Genomic DNA, 16718 nt, shown 5'->3' on the forward strand with positions numbered 1-16718 from the left:
AATTAAGACACCGAAGAAACACGCACGAGTTTCGTTCTCCCCTTCTCGACCTCGCCCAGACGTCATATTCGCGGGGTGGCTCGCGATGGTTCTCGCGAACTCGCCGCCGACGTCTTTCCCCGTCCCGCTTTCGGGAAATGGTTTAAAGCGGAATTTAAGCGCGGCCAAATAAGCTACCCGTTTCAGGGCAACGGTCGTTGCCGGATAATGCGATTTATCGGCGTTCTGCGCAATGCAGTGAAAACGGGCGATGAATATCCGAATAGTGGCGAGGTGCGGAGGGAGCGAGAAGGGTACATGGGTGGCGGGGCGGCGAGGAGGCGGGGGCATCGTGGCGATGGAATTGATCGACGAAAAAGAAAAATTCAAGCCCGCCAGCCATTTTCGAGCGGGTGTGTGTATACGCGCGCGCCTCGAGCTTCTATATCACGCGATATATATATACACATATATGTATACATATACATATATATATATATATATATATATCCGAAGAATGCGTTTCTTGCCGCCCTCATGCGGACGGTTAGTATCCTATTTTCTTCGCATTCTCGTTCTTTCGGCTCTATTAACTGGATATTCAGTTTTTTCGCGTCAGAGCGATCGAGAGACGGAGCGGATTTGCGGGCAATAATGATAAACGACGAAACTCGCGACATCGAATCGCTGGACAGCGCCGCCGGTGCCCGCGTATTTTGCACGGAAATTCACACCTTCCGATCTCTATCTGCCTCGAGGCAGCGTTGACAACTGCGAATATCGAGGATGAGATTTACATCGTTCGACGAAACGCGCGACGATCCCGCGTTAATCAGCGGCTTGTGCGAAAGTATAATGAGGGGCGTTGCGGAAATTCTATTTCCCAGGTGTGTGTCGACCGGAGTGTGGCGACGCGCGAAAGCGAAGAAACGTACAGCAAGCATTCCGCGGCTTAATTTAATTTGCGCACGAGGCGGAGCGCCGCTTGAGGCGCTAGTTATCGTCGACGACGGATGGCAGACTTTTAGTTTCCGCCGTCGTTTATTATTCACGAGTTAGACGAAGCCGCCGCGATACTTCTTTCCCGTGACGCCACGGCGCGATACAAGCACTTTAATAACGGGGCTGCTTCGTCGCTTCGTCCCCTCTCTCTCTCTCTCTCTCTCTCTCTCTCTCTCTCTCTCTCTCTCTCTCAGCGCTCGCCCGCACGCTCGCTCTCTTTCCACCTCGCTCCGTTTGCGCGAGGCGACGGGATACAACCAGCCCCGTGCCTACACCCGGCTATTTGCATAAAACAGGTCGCTATTTATCGCCTCCTTGGAATAATGAGACTTTACCGGAAGCGATTCCGCCGCGCGTACCTATTCCGCGGAACTATTACGGCGAGAGTACTCGCGCGCGCGCGGCGCGTCGATCGACGGCACCGAATCGCCCGCGTCGGGAAAACGGCACGAAAATAAGCAAGTCGACGGTGGAAAATAATTTGCCTCTCGCTCACGCGCGCGCGCGTGTGTGTGTGTGTGTGTGTGTATAAAGTGTGTGCATTAGCGCACGGTGCGCAACGCCGGGGGGAAAAGCGCGGGCGAATTTCGGGCGCGGTATTCGCCGATATGCGATATCTCTTTGCGCTCGCGACTAAATATTTCACCGTACAGCGATATTAGGGAACGAAAAGTCCTGCTTATATTCGGTAACTGGCGCGGAATCTCGCCCGGGAACGTGGCGCGCGGGCGAAAGTTGAGAATCCTCGCGATGCATTTTGCAGCGCTCGACGAGAGTTCGGCCGTACGGGGCGGGTTAAACGAAACATCGACGGAACACTTGGTCGACCTCGGCCTCTCTCGACGACGGGGGTATTTTAATAACAAGCTCCTCCATCCACGTTCGGCCCTCGCATGTCGTACATAGGTACACAGTTGCACCTCGGTATACCTACGTTGGCGTCGAGAACTCCGCTCGGCCGCCTCTCTCTCCCTCTCTCTCTCTCTCTCTCTCTCTCTTCTCCTTTCCTCTTCCCTCTCTCGCAGCGATGCCCCGGCGATTTGCATGAAATTGGAGGCCCCTCGGTGAGCCGCGCGTACGCCGATCTCTCGTTAGAATGGAAATCGCGGATTGAAATTTTCAGTAGCGCGCGCAACAAACACGCGCGGCCGCGCACGCGTGCGTGCGTGTGTGTGTGTGTGTGTGTTTGTGCGCGCGTGTATATTTTACACCCACGGTCCTCGCGCGTACGTCCGCCGATCGATAGGCTTCGAGTCGCATTCTTGCGTACGCGCCGAAGAATATCGGATTTGCGCCGCCTGTCTCGGAGATTTCGGCGAGTCTGATGCGTCGAACACGAATTTCCCAACGTTCCCGATCGCATCCCTAATCTGCCTCGTCTATCGGCTGCGCGTTTCGCACAGAATATCGGAGCGAAAGGGTGAAAGCTTTTCGACACTGCTCGTTCGTTGCTGCGAGAGAGCGGCAGGCTTCGATCGAGGCTGTCGGGAGAGAAAAAAAGATGCATAGAGAGAGAGAGAGAGAGAGAGAGAGAGAGGGAGGCAGGAGGGTAAAAAAAGAGAAAAGAGGAGCGAGAGATATTCCATTTATCCCGCGATGGAAATTTTCTCCAAAAAACTTCCGCGACTTCGGCACTTCAACTTTGCGGCTTCTAGCACAATCGCTCGCGTATAATCGGCTGTCCGCTTATTATTAGAACGCACGTGTGATACAATTTTGTCGGCCGAGTTGCGAGTTTTCTGCATGCACGGTGCGCGCGAGTGCGCGCGCGCACACACACACACACACACACACACACACACACACACACACACACACACACAAGCGCCGGGAATATTCCGCTGCAAATTTCTACCGTACGGCCGTCGCGCGGCTTAGAGAGCCGTTGCCGCGACATAAAATATAAATGCGTATCGATTTTACATCCGCGGGGATACACGCGAACACAATGTCACAGTGAATGGTTACATTTTTCTCGGGGCCTCCGACTCCATTACGTCTGCGACAATGTTGCCGCGCTGCCTATTCCGCCGCGGTATATTGCCGGGGACGTGTTCTCAATGCCGGAGACGCATTTGTACGAGGATCCGGCGAGACGTAACCCACCCCGCTTCGCACCGTTCCGCAAATGCGACACTGATTTTATTACACCCGTCACGGTTGAATGACCTCCCGCCATTAAATTTCACCCAGGTCGGGAGAATCGCGCGCGCGCGCGCGCCGCTGCGAGACGCGGTAAATTTTATTTAAGCACACACTCCGAGATTAAACGCTCATATATCGTTTACGCTCAACCGGCCAGACTCTTTACCGAGCGAAGCGAGAGAGGCAGAGCCAGAGAGAGAGAGAGAGAGAGAGGGGAGGAAGGAGAGAGGGAGAAGCAGAGCAGGAGAGGATGCAGGGGCGAGAAAGTATCAGCCGAGAGCCCGATAAACGCCTAATGATCGTTCGATCCGCGGCCGCGAATGGCCACGTTGAAACTTTTATCAACGACCGAGAGAGCTCAGGCGACATGGAGTCTCCGCATGAATTCGCCAACGTATGCGCGGTGCATATGCAGACACCGGGCAGACGCTGCATTATTTATGCGCCCGCGTTCGACATTATGCCGGAGGTACTCGCGACCATAAGCTCGCTCGCGTGTCTGCTCGTAAACGTCCGCTTCTGCATACACACACACACACACACACACAGACACACATAAACACGCGCGCGGCCGCGCCACAAAGTAGAACCTCTTACGAAGGCTTCGCGAGGCTTGTTGCCTCGAGAGTGTAACACACCTCAACGGCGCGGCGTTTACCCTCGTCTTACGGCCACCGTGAATCTTGCAGCGTATTACGTCGTCCGCTTTTCTTGACTGCCTGATGCATCGAGCGTCGCCGATTCGCCCACGTTCCCTCGATATCGTAAATTTATCGAGAGATATCCGCGGCTCCGCTGCTTATCGACATACACGTCTCTATCGCGCGCGGTCTTCCGCGCCGAGTTCGGTCTGACTATTTATCGACTCGCACCACTTCCATCGATTGTCGCGGATCCACGCGCGCGCGCGCGCCCGCGACGATGAATGGGGAGGGAGCAAAAATAGCAGATGGATATGACTCGATCGTCGTCGTCGTCGTCGTCGTCGCGAGAGCCTCGGGCGCTCCGACATTCTGGTATTCGCGGCCGATTTCTATCTTCGTGGCGTTCGCGCGCGAAGCGACGGCAAATTGGACTCTTCTGAAGAATTTAATGGCAATCAAGCGACGTATCTCTCGGGCGTCCGCGCTTCATTCTGCGGAACGTCGAGATAAAGATATTCTCTTGTACACGTCGATCATGATATTTCAGTCACGACACTTGGATATGCAAAAATATAGATTTCTAGCTCGCCGAGCGGCCATATATGTGAGTCCATGTAGATCAATTTACGGGCCGGTTCGTTCGCTCGTTGAGGAAGACCGAGAAAGACAAAGAGAGAGAGAGAGAGAGAGAGAGAGAGAGAGAGAGAGAGAGAGCGAGCAGAGCCGTTATATTGAAAATTCTTCGTCGAAACGTGCCCGAGTTTATTTCGGTCGTCCGTCCGTCATTCCTCTTAGTTTGTCGCGCGTGCCTCTCAACGTGTGATCGACGCCAATGTTCGCGTTGGTGAAATTTTAAGACCACAGTCTGAGGGAAGGGGAGGAGAAAGAGGGTGGAGATAAAGACAGCCAGGAGTCGCGTTGGGCAACTACGTTGCGGGTAACGACGTTAGGAGATTACGGCACGGCGACAACGGCGACGACGACGACGCCGTCGACGGTGGTCTGTCATAAATTTCCAGGTCGTACATTCAGCCAGACGAGACGTGACAGGCTTGAGGATACCGCGCGCGCGCACGCTCTCGCGAGTGCATAAAAATTCTAGATTCTCGTCGCGCCGACTCTAGATTGAATCGCGTTCCCTAAAGACGAATTCCTCTCACGAGCGGTCCGCTCGGCGTAATCGCGACGGCTCTCGCGGTATCGTCGCGGGTTATTTCGCGGCGTTGTCCATATCACGTTGTTATCTATCGTACTAAATTACCATAGTCGATTAGCATAAATTAATATATAGTCGACCGCGGTAAACTAACCGCTGCTAACACTTTGCTAACACGTGTGTGTACGCTAACTACAGTTATTTAATAATTATGCGAATTAACATGAGTAAATGATAATATAACTCGGCGATAATCTCTCCACGAGACGTCCACGCTTTCGCGAGAAACGCGACTTGGCCTTTCCGCGCATCCCGAGACCTTCAGGACGAAGGTCTCATACGACACTACTTTGTTATCGTGCGACTAAAAGCATCGTAATTTACTGCGTGCTTTACGAAACACGCACGAGTTAACGTGCGAAAACGCCGGGGACAACGGTGGAGGGGACGGGTGGGGGGGATTCTCTCTCCCTTCTCGTGAAAACGAGCGTGGCAAAACCATAGAAGGTGTTGGAGACGTCGCACTTTGTTTCGGGAGGATCTCACGTCGGGGGGGGGGGTTGCGATCGCGAGGATGTCACGGAAAACGAAAGAGAGGACGACGGAGGGTGAGAAGTCTCGCTGAGACGGGACGCAGAACGTGCGGAGAAAGGGGGTAGAGTCAGAATGAGAGAGAAAGAGGGAGGGAGGGAGAGAGAGAGAGAGAGAGAGAGAGAGAGAGAGAAAGAAAGGGATGAGCTTTCTTCTAAAGAAAAGCCGTCCTAACAAAGGCGCCTTATTTCACGCCCAATGTAGCTCACCTCAGACACGATCGTTAAGACACCCATCCTTGCGAGGTGCGAAGTGTTCCTCCGAATTCTCCCTCTCTTTCTCTCCCTCTCTCTCTCTCTCTCTCTCTCTCTCTCTCTTTCTCTCTCTTTCTATCCCTTCGTCTTGTTTTTTCTCCTCCTTTCTGGAGACACTCGAGAAGGGCGCGACGTTCCTTATGGGTTTATGCTTTTTCACCTGCGAAGTGCTCACGGGGACATTATTGAGGGCCGCGAAACGCAGTCTGACCTCGAAGCGACAATTCTTTAATTTCGGCCGACATACTTCGACATCCGGCGCCGACACAGTCCGTCGAAATCAAGTGAATCTTCTCCCCGGCGCGTACACGATTTCCCTCTCTAAAGCAAAGCGTCATGAGCCCGCGGGAGGAAGGATGAGAGAGAGAGAGAGAGAGAGAGAGAGAGAGAGAGAGAGAGAGAGAGGGATGTGGGAGAAGAAGAGACTTATCGTCGTGCCGCATTAACTCTTAATAAAAAAAGGGAAAAAAAAATAAAACAAGGGCAGGAAGATGTAACGGCACGGGGATGAGAAATGGGCGGTTAGCTGATAAAAGAAACTTATTGCAACACTACCCCGCCCTCCTCCTTCGCTCGCGCCCTTCTCCATCTCCCTCGCCGCCCGGAGCGCGTTCCGATATTATACCGGGTGTCCCGCAATTCGCACCTAGGAGCGAATGGCGTCGCGAGAGCCCGTTCCTTATGGGTTTATGCTTCGTGAATGGAACTGAGCCCTGGAGACTTTATCGGGATACCGGTCGACAACGCCGTTACGAGACGTTGTCGCATTGTGCAGCACGCGCGATCATGCGCGTATTCTGCCCGCGAGGGCCGTACGCGAGCGCTCGCTCGGTATCGCGCCGTTCGCAGAGTCGTGCGCGATAATGGCGCGATAATAAAAATGAAGAGAGCTGGCCGCTCTCTCTCTCTCTCTCTCTCTCTCTCTCTCTCTCTCTCTCTCTCTCTCTCGTCCTCTCTGGCTGGACCCTCCCCCTGGATGACTCGCGCTGCCTAGCTGTCTGCGTACGCTTGCGTACGCTCGCAAGAAACGAAAAATTCGCACGCGCGGCTTCCGGCGAGACGTTCGGAAAATTTTCCCTTTACGAGCGTGACACAACGTCGACGCGCGCGCGCACGCGCGCGTTTCTGACACGAGGGCTCGCCGTTTTGCTTCCCTCTCTCTCTCTCTCTTTTTCCCTCTTCAGCTTTTTTACTCCGCGTCGCCGGCATACGAATTTTTCTTCTCGGCGAGTCGCGCTATTTCCCGCGCGGCATTACGCGCCGGCTTGATTTACGACGAACTGTAAATGTAAGTTTGACGGCGTTTCGTTTTATCGACGGGCCGACGAATAAAAGAGAGACGCGAGTGCGGCTTTTATTATTTCGCTAGCTGCCGGCGCGCGCGCACGCAGACGTGGACGCACGTGCCTTCGCGCCCTTCGTGAATTTGCTTGCTCAATATTTCACACGGTGGCTGTCAATAAAGGGAGAAGAGTTGCGCGTGCGCGCGCGCGAGAGAGAGAGAGAGAGAGAGAGAGGGTAAGGACTGTGACGTCCGTGCGGCTGATTCATTATTCAAACCGGTCTTATCGGCGCGAGGTGATGCGCGTATGAACAGCAATTTCGCATCCTCGCCAAACTGCGATCGCCTTGCCGCCGCTTACGGCCGAAATAAAACTAGCGAGGCGGGTATTCGCGAGCGCGCGCGTGCAAGCCGCTCTCTTTTTCAGATAATTCCGCGCTGAAAAAGAGAACGCGCTGCCGCACAAAGCGCTCGAATCAGTGTACCGCGATACCGTTTGTCGCGATGTTTTCCTTTTACCGTGTAACATTATTCCAAGTAGATGGGGACGTGTATGCGCCTTTTTCTGTTTGTTGTAACATCGCACAATACGATTCTTTGCGCGATATTCAAATAGACGTCACGCGTACGTATGTATGACGTCTACTTTACACGCGCGCACACACACACACACACACACACACGAGGTGCCTGAAAAATACACATTAACTACACTGTCGTGTACGTGTAAATTGAATCAAACTGAGCAGAAAATTCCTTCACCATTTTGCGAAGCACGTAAAAAGTGCTTTGAGTTACCAATCAAAGAAGATTGGCGTATAATCGTGCGCGATCATTCGCAAATATTCGTTGATCGATAACCCGTAATTTTTTACGCGGTGTTTTGCGAGATAGCGCAGAGGACTTTCTTTTTTTTTTCAATTTGACTTAATTTACGAGCGGACGTCGCCGTCGCAGCTCATTTAACAGATCGCGCAAGCTCATTCGCCAAGCTCTTTTAAGCTCGATAACTCAGTTTTACATGCTTGCCCGCCGAATGGTGGAGGAATTTTTTGCTCAGTTTGACGAGAGCTCTGTACGTTATCGTCAGACACCCCGTATAGACGTTGCCATTCACAGGATATCGGCGAGGTACTCGATCTTCCAACGGCCTTCTCTCTTTCCCTCGCGTGCCCGCGGAACGATTATACGAAGATGAGGGCAAGGGGACGCGCGCGCATACACGCGAGGCGGGTGTCTGTAAGGTGAATATGGATGGCGAGCAGTAGCGAGATGTGGTTCGCCGCAGGGCGGATGAGACGTCAGCTACCAATGGAGATTGATGCGGCTTGCATTAATCCGCAGCTCGTCCGTCCCATTTTTACTGTCACCGCGTCGCTCGGACGAGCTCTTTCGCCGCGCGCGAAACGAGAAATAATACGGATGACATTAAGCTCGGCCCTTCCCGGCCGCTCCCGGGTCGCGAGCGGACCCTGACCGTCGTTGCAAGGCGGGATCTTTTCGGCTGCGGTAACGGAAATAAAAAAAATCCTCGCGTTGGATATCTGAAATCGCGTTGGTGTCAAATCGCAGCGCGTGGTCGCGCGAGATATTAGAAACGCGGTGAATTTTAATTTTAGTTTTTCGCGCGAGACGCGCGAAAAGGAGAATTATCTCGAAGCCTGTGGCGCCGACGTAACTTTTGTTATCACGCCGGAAACTAGCGATGCGAAATCGAGGGAGTCGCGACATAATTCAGCACCGAGTATACACACACACACACACACACATCCAGCCCGATAACCTCGTTTCGCGCGTTATCAGCGCTTCCTTTTTCGCGCGGAAATTTCCACTTTTCATCGACGGTGCCCCGCGATGAAACGCGATTTACTCGGAGCTACGACTCCGAGCCGGTTTTGAATTTCATGAGGCCGTCCGCCGCGCCGCGCCGCGCCGCGCCGCGCCGGCGAGAGGCGGCGGAAAAAGAAGGGAAATGCGCGCGCGCGCGCGTGGCGTTTCACTGAATTTTTAGGGCGATGTGAAACTAAAGCGACTTTTAATTGCCGGCGACGCGCGACGCGCCTTTGCGGACTTCTAATTTTTTAATTCGGCTCTTTGTGCGTCACCCGCTTTTTATTTGACGAAGAAAATGCATTTCCTCGTTAATATTCCTTTGCTCTCTGCCGGCCGCTCGTGCGGGATATACGAAGAGGCCTGGTTGCGCGCTATTAAAAACGCTGTGACGCTTCCATAAATCCCGTACTCTCTTTTTTCCTCCTACATCTCGCACTCCCCCCGCCCTCCTCTCCCCCTTCCCCTTCGTCTCCGCCGGAATTAAACGATTTCCTCGCGTATATAATTTTCCCGGCGCGGTCATTCGTTCCCGCGGAAACACATTTATTCCTCGCCCTTCCACCAAGCCAGATCGGATCTCGTCACGCGGCGAGATAGCGCGGCCTCATTCGGATTAAGAAGAAATTACGCCAAACACACACGTCTCCATCTAAACTATATTTAAAGATCTCGTAACGTTGTGACATTTAAGCGCGACTCACACGACGGCGTTTCTTATACTTCGAAAAGGCAAGCGCCGCGCCGGAAGCGTAATTCCAGCTTTTTCACATATTGCTTCCAAACCGCGTGCTGCGTCACTCGCGGTCGCTTTTCCGCATCTAATTAGCGTCTAATTATAGCGCTGACCGCAGCCATAGCTCCTGCGACGTCCAGGGGCCCGAGTTGTGTTCTATTAAAAATTCCGTGTCACAAAAGGTAACGCACACTCGCCGCCTTCGCCTCCAGCCGATGGCAGCGATTCTTGTTACTTTGTTAGACCAGCTCGCGCGGTCGGGACTAAAATTACGCGCGGATGTTTACGAGCTGGCACGAGCCGCCTTAAGACCGTATCACACTAGCGACTCGCGGCTGCGACTGCGATTTCTTGTTTCCCAATCACACTTGCGATTGGCGATCGCGGCTGCGGCTAACATACTGTTAACATACCGTCGCGCGTACAATCCCAGAGAAGGGGTTTACATTCTACGAGATCTACCAAATAATAGTCTATCTCCTTATTAAATTGTTTTGACATTTAAAGAAAGATATGAAGAACACATAAAACAACACTGGATACAACCTTGTTCCACCGGCTTCTACATACTATGAAATAAATGTGATTATGACGAGCGGGTCACGTGATTATACGGAGTTCTGCGATCGGTTGCGAGTGCTGCGGCTGCGACTCGAAAAATGGACAGCCGTCCCAAACGATAGTCGCGAGTCGCAGCCGCGGCGAGTCGCTGCCTTCTGATTGGTCGAGGAAGGGTCGCAATCGCAATCGCGGCCGCAGTCGCGAGTCGCTAGTGTGATACGGCTATTACGTTGTCGCGGCTCCACTTGGGTGCCTCTTCCCTCCTCGCGCGCGTTACGCAACGATCGCACGCGGCCGGAAGAAATCTCGCAGCGAGGAGGACGCCGCTTCAGGACGCTCGTCCTGAACTCGCGTGCCTCTCCTCTTCCGCCGGGCTGAATTTTCGCGGTGTTTCGCGTCTTCTAACCTAACCGTTTGGTCTCGCCATGTCACCTCCGCCCTATCGCGAACAAGGTCGGGACGAGGGTCGTGGATGGCGAATCGACAGAAGTATGAGAGATAGCGCGGGAGTCTGGGCGAAGTTTGTCGCAAGTTTAGATTGAGTTCAATCTCCGTACACATGCACGCACGCACGCACACACACACACACACGCGCGCGCGTTTATCGCCTAATATCCAGCCGGAGGTGGAAGTGTCGGGGGACGTTTCGTCGTCCTGACCCCGGCGTCTTCGAGTTCGCGCTTCCCGCGCCGTGGGGCCGCAGCCACCCGAAGCCGACAAAGTGACCGTCTGCGGCGGGATTGTCTCGTATGGACTCTCCTCTGTTTCTTGGGAGCTTCCTGGCGCGCCGATCGCGCTTATCGGCGCGCTGTTGCTGTCGTTTTTGTTCTTTTCGCCCCCTTTCTAACGAGCGCCTCGCAAAGGCCGGCCGTTCGCCGGCCCGTAATCGCGCTCGCAAAACACGCGTAACGACGGGGCGTCCTCTCTCCTCCCTCCCCCCCCCCTCCCCGGCCCTATGTTCGCGAGAACGCAAATACGCAAAAATGCGGAGCACCGCGCGGCTCGAGAGCTCGATAATATAATATCGGAAATGTAGCGTGCGGATATTACATTACCGGCGATATTACATTATGAGCGCCGTATTATCGGGTATCACGGCGCGAAGAAAGGAAGAGAGGCTGCGGGGCGAGATATACGGAATTCATACTTCAGCGAGGGACGCGTTTTTCTTATGCCCGTAAATTCGCGACATGTTCGCGCGCGCGCGCGTTAAACGCGATTCGCCTGCGATCGACGGCGCGGATTCATCGAACGGGCTGAGATCAGCGATTTCGCTGACACGAAATGTGCTGCATTCGCGAGGCGCGCGCGGAGATATCCCGGCGCGTCAAGCAGGTGCTAACGATGTAACGTTGCGTATGTTAGGAGCACATCGAGGAGCAAATCAAGTTAACGTGGCATCGCGATGAAAGCCCTCGCCGGCTGAAATCCGCTTTTCCTCCTCCCCCGTCGCGGCGCCCGTAAAATTCGATCAGGAACAGCGTATTCTCTCTCGTCGGCTGATGGCGTCATTACCTTACTTCGCCATTTTGCCGGCTACACGAACGAGAAACTACCTTTCACGAGGTGAAAGGGGGAAGGAGCACGAGCGAGTCGATGTTCCCGTCCTCCCGCGAATGTCGCGGGATGAGCTTCTCCGCGCGCGCGGAGTACAACCGAGGGGAGCTTCTGAAATAATATCTTTTTGTATTTTACTTGGACGCGCGTTCGCGCGAGAAGACACATCCCGCTCGCGAGGCGCGAGAACTCGCGCCTCGCGAGAACCGCACTTGGAGATAAAATTTCTCCGAGTTCCGCCCGAGACGCGCGTCTGACTCTCGATACTTCGTTCTTTTCTCTTCTTTTTCTATTAACACGGATTGTACTCGTGTTACGGACTAGTCGAGCTGAGAGCGTAAGGGAGTGAAAAGCTGCAGGAAAATATGAAACAGAGGAGAGAGTAGGGAGGGGCCGAAGACCCAGAAATGGCGGCGACAGAAGAGGGAGAGACACCTTTCAGGAGAAGAAGCATTATGCCGAGGCGGCCAGACGTCGGGCGTTTCCTTAATTGCATTTTTATGCTCGCCCGGATTTCCGGGCCGGCAAGAGGGTCCGGGTCCGAGGGTAAGAAAGGAGTTTATTATACCGTAGGCATAGAGAGACTCTCTCGCTGGAGGAGCCCGCGGCTAACCGTTAATGCGTCTTGACTCCTCCGCGGAATGAGCAAAATTGCTTATTCCCGTGCCGATTTCTCTCTCCGTTCAGAGGATTTGATTTTCGTTGCCTGTGTTTGTTCGAGTGGTTGTTCGACAAAGCGTAAAAGGTACAAAGTTTAAAGGGAAAGACAAAAAAGTAGGGGTTAAAATTGAACAAGGAAAGGCGCGGTCGATGATGATAATCTGTTGACAAAGAAGCCGCTCGGAATCTCGATGGATCTTAACCTCTCTCGTCGTCGATGCTTCGTATTTAATATTAATTCCACGGCAGAGGTGTCGGAGTATCGTAAAGAGAGAATATCAAATAGACCGAGCGGACATTTCTTTCGGAGTAAAGCATCTATAATGTTCGAAAGTCGGATAAAGGAGGAGGCAAGCGAAACTAATTATAGAAGCTGGCTGAGAAGCGGCGAATCTAATTTCGATCTTAACTGAAAGTAGATTGAAACTGAGCGCAGATACTGGAAGGCGATTGTGTCTTGAGCTTTCGGAAAACCTTGTTCCTGGGATTAAGGGGAACGGGGGGATGGGGATCAAGGAGGGATGAAGGAAGCGAGAGGTCAACAATTTCAGACGTTACGAGAAGCGCGAGAAGGCACGAGTAGAGAAAACATATTTTCTCCGAGCTGCTGAACGTGTCGTTAAAAATCAAAGTAGCAAAGTTTGTCCTCCGTATCATTTCCGTGATATTAAACGTTAATCCCCTTCACCTCCTTCCGCCCTACTTATCTTGACAGCTCTCATCGACTTGCCATCATTAATACCTCTCCCCTCAATCTGGGCTGAATTACATTCCTTTGGAAACGGAGCTGCTGTGCCGTCGGCTCGAACGCGTCTCCAATTTCATGAGCGCCAATGCGAGCGATTCCATGTTATCCTAAATATCCCCGGAAATCCGATAGCGGAGTCGGACAACGGCACGGCGCGTCGCGTCGCGGCGGGAGGGAGAGGAGGAAAGAAGAGAGAGGTGAATTTCGATCTGCCGTGCGCGCTCGAATTCGTGTAACAGTCGCGAATAAGTTCCAACCGTCTTGTACCATCGACCGTTCGTTCCACCCCGAGCCATCCCTCCGCAGGCGTCCCTCCCCCCTCTCTCGGATTTATTGAAATTTTATGCGGTATCCCGACGAGAGAGGTCCGACTCGAAGTTTTATTGACGGCTGCTAAAGTGGCCGGACCTTATATATTACGAGAGTGCAGGAGGAAGCTTCTCGATTTCGCTGCGCGGAGCTTATTCCATTTTGCCTTACGCTTACGATGAGCAAGAGAGTGAGAGATTCGCGGAGATGTCTCAGTCTCTCGATCGGGGGGATGAAAAGGATCGCGGCGGAAAGGCCATCCGCACTCGCGCAGTTACATAATACATGTTTCGCAGCGCGCGACGCGTTATCAGCGGCGCCGCGCTCTCGCGGATATTAAAAGTAATAACTCTTCATTATTACTTTTCTCCCCAGCGGGGAGCGATGTTCGGTGACCCCGCGCCTGCGCGAGCGCGAACTTTCGCGTCCCCGCGTCTTGCATAACAATGCGGCGGATACGCTGATAACTCCGCGAAAGTGGGACGGGGCGAGAGAAGGAGGCGAGGGAAGGGACAAGAGGAGAACGAAAGGACGAATTTCGAGTAGTATTTCGCGCGGATGGCAAATTCATCGCGACAGAGGAAATAATGCAGGGAAATACGGCGAGAGCGACGCTATTTCATCGTATTCGCGTCCCGGCACGTCCTTAATTTCCATCGCTCCGCGCGATAGTATCTTTCCATCAGCGCGAATCGGGAAACCATTTATCGGCCGCCAACGGCGGCGCGAAAGAAAGAGAGAGAGAGAGAGAGAGAGAAGAGGAGGAACATGACAGAGCCATCGGTACTCACCCTAGGTTATGGTTGTCCGTGTTGTCGGGAGCGTCGTCCGTCACGGAATCCTGCGTGAGGGGGCCCTGGGTGACGTCCACCCCCATGCTGCCCAGATCCAACGTGGCGTACGTTCTGCGTGCCTGCACCCTCGTTCCACCGTCCCCTCCCCCGCCGCCGGTCACCTCGCCGCCTCTGCCGCCGCTGCCGACCAATTGCTGGTACAATTCGTCGTACAGCGAGCCGTCATTCTCGTTGCTGTTCAGAGCATCGTCCAGCCGAGCCGGATCCAAGTGGTAATTGGGGTTCTCGAAGGAGAGGAGGCCATTTTCTGCAAGCACAAGCAAGAGAGGAACTCCGTTGAGACACATCATCGCTCGTCGATGGCGCGCAAGAGTATCGCAGACAAGATCAACGAGATACGTGTCTCGTCGTCGTCGTCGTCGTCGTCGTCGTCGTCGTATCCGCGGGGTGTGAAGTGAGGGAAGTACTTGGTGCTGGGAAAAAAAACCTGCGTCTTGAGGGTTGTTTCATTTGTCCGCTCGGCAAGCTCGAAGGCTCAGCCGTCGGGCTGGAAGTTCGCCGTTGCGGACAATGAATCGCTCTCGGCCGAGAGATGTTCTCCGCGGAACGATGCGAATACTCTCGCGACGATTCGCATGATAATCGCGCTCGAGCAGCCAGCTGGCGGGGGTGGGAAAACCGAGGCATCGTAAAACGACGGAACCGGCTGGCCCGGGGAGAATAGAATTTTTATTCAGCCACACGCGCTGTGCTTTCGCCTAATTCGCGAGACGACGAGGCGCGATCGTATCGTGTGTATCGGCCGTACAAAATTAGGCATCGATTTTGCCCGACGCATGCGTCCGCGTCGACTCTGCTCCCCCGGTCCCTCACCCTTCTTCAGCCTCACCCTCTGTCGAGTGGCCGCTTGACGTGACTCCGCACGCGATAAGAGTCGTCGTGCGCTTCCTGAGGAATATTACTTCGCAGAAATCCCGAATGGCAGCTTGGTCGTTTCGTGGCCTGGCGTGGCGTGGCGTGGCGTGGCGTGCCGTGCGATGCCTCGTAACCGCGGTCTTTAAATATCAGCGGATAACGAGCGGCACAAAGGTCAAGGCTCTGGAGTTAAGGTAGATCATGGTGTGGCGGTAGACGCGCGCGTTTGCCCGCCGCCCCGGCCACGGGGCGTTCCGAAGGTCGCACGATGCGTATCGCTAATCGGCGGGTCATCGATGCGTCTCCGATATCGGAGATATCTCGCACCGTGCCGGCCGAACCGCTGCATTCCGCTGCACTTTCCACGCGACTTTCCGCGCGAGATTCCGACAGAGTAAGAGCCGCCCCGCGGGCCGGCTATAAGATAATCCGCGGCTCCTCCGAGCGACGGCGGAAGGGCCGGGGAGGAGAGATCAATTTCTCCGGATGGTCGCAGAGTAGGTCAAACGCTCGCGAGTCGCGGCGAGTTCGAGGCTGCGCTCTTTCGCGAAGCGAAGGGCGACCGAGGAGCGCGTCGGGATCCAATTTAAGTTCGGCTAATCCATCGCGCCGGCGATTACGGTAAGAAAGCTTGTCATTGGAGATCGTCGAAGACACGGCATTATCCGCCGGTAGACGCCGGAAGAGAGTAATGGCTCAAGCTTTGAGCTTTAAGCCCGCGGCCGGGATAGATAGCCAAGTTAAATACTGCAGCCGCGGTTATCCGATATTCCGACTATCTTCGCGGTAACTCGCACGGAATACTAATAAAATTTATTCAGCACGGGTTAATATTGGCGGAGTACACCTAGCCTGTTAATATAGAGCTTGCGGCCGCAGGAATTTACATCGGCACGGCCATTACGATTGTTCATACGCGGCCGTTTTCGCGCAATTACTGATACATCAAACAAAAAAAAAAAAAAAGAAAAAAAAGGAAAAAGAGGGAAAAAAGAGAGCAAATGGGGAGGAGGACATCCGCAAATAACTATTTAATTAAATAATCTCACCGGGGATGGAGGAGGGAGGAAGGGAGGAGGGGGGCGTGAAATCGTGGCTGTGCGCATGAAGTAATTCCTGGATGAAAAAGCAAAAATAAAAAAAGAAGAAAAAACAGAAAGAAACAAAATACAGTCGCGGCGAGGACGCGGCTTTATTTTAATACAACGCGCCCGTGTCACCGGAGTTTGTTATGCGCGCGTGATCGCAGTTGCATTTCCGCGTTTCCGCGACACGCTCTCTCTTTCTCTCTCTCTCTCTCTCTCTCTCTCTCTCTCTCTCTCTCTTTCTCTTGCTCTCTACTCACTGATGATCCGGAGAAAGACGATAACGGCGAGAACGACGTTGCACAGGAAGCGACAGAAAGAGTCCATGCTGATCTGATAGCTGTCATCTTGGCGAGTCTAACCCTCGGCCGGATACTCCGCGATTCTCGCGCGAAGTAATCGGCAGGAGGCTGCTCTTATCGGCGCTATATTGTGAAGAGCGCGAGCGCGAACGTGCAAGAGTTGAATCT

General features: G+C 53.7%; 1 protein-coding gene across 8 annotated transcripts in view; it reads right to left on the reverse strand.

Moving 5' to 3' along the window:
* The window catches only part of LOC105188282 (protein Fe65 homolog), a 172044-nt gene that overhangs the window by 39124 nt on the left and 116202 nt on the right, over positions 1–16718 (reverse strand). For 7 of the 8 annotated variants that reach the window (XM_025302787.1, XM_019843643.2, XM_019843646.2 and 4 more), the window contains one exon: positions 14246–14555. In XM_025302787.1, the coding sequence (XP_025158572.1) occupies positions 14246–14555 (310 nt within the window). Of the gene's footprint in view, positions 1–14245; positions 14556–16508; positions 16685–16718 lie in introns of those variants that run through there. The other variant, XM_025302791.1, reaches the window with a different exon arrangement.

The sequence above is a fragment of the Harpegnathos saltator genome, unplaced genomic scaffold (assembly GCF_003227715.2).
Source record: "Harpegnathos saltator strain DR-91 unplaced genomic scaffold, Hsal_v8.6 scaffold115, whole genome shotgun sequence".
In the NCBI taxonomy this organism is placed as follows: Eukaryota; Metazoa; Arthropoda; class Insecta; order Hymenoptera; family Formicidae; genus Harpegnathos; species Harpegnathos saltator.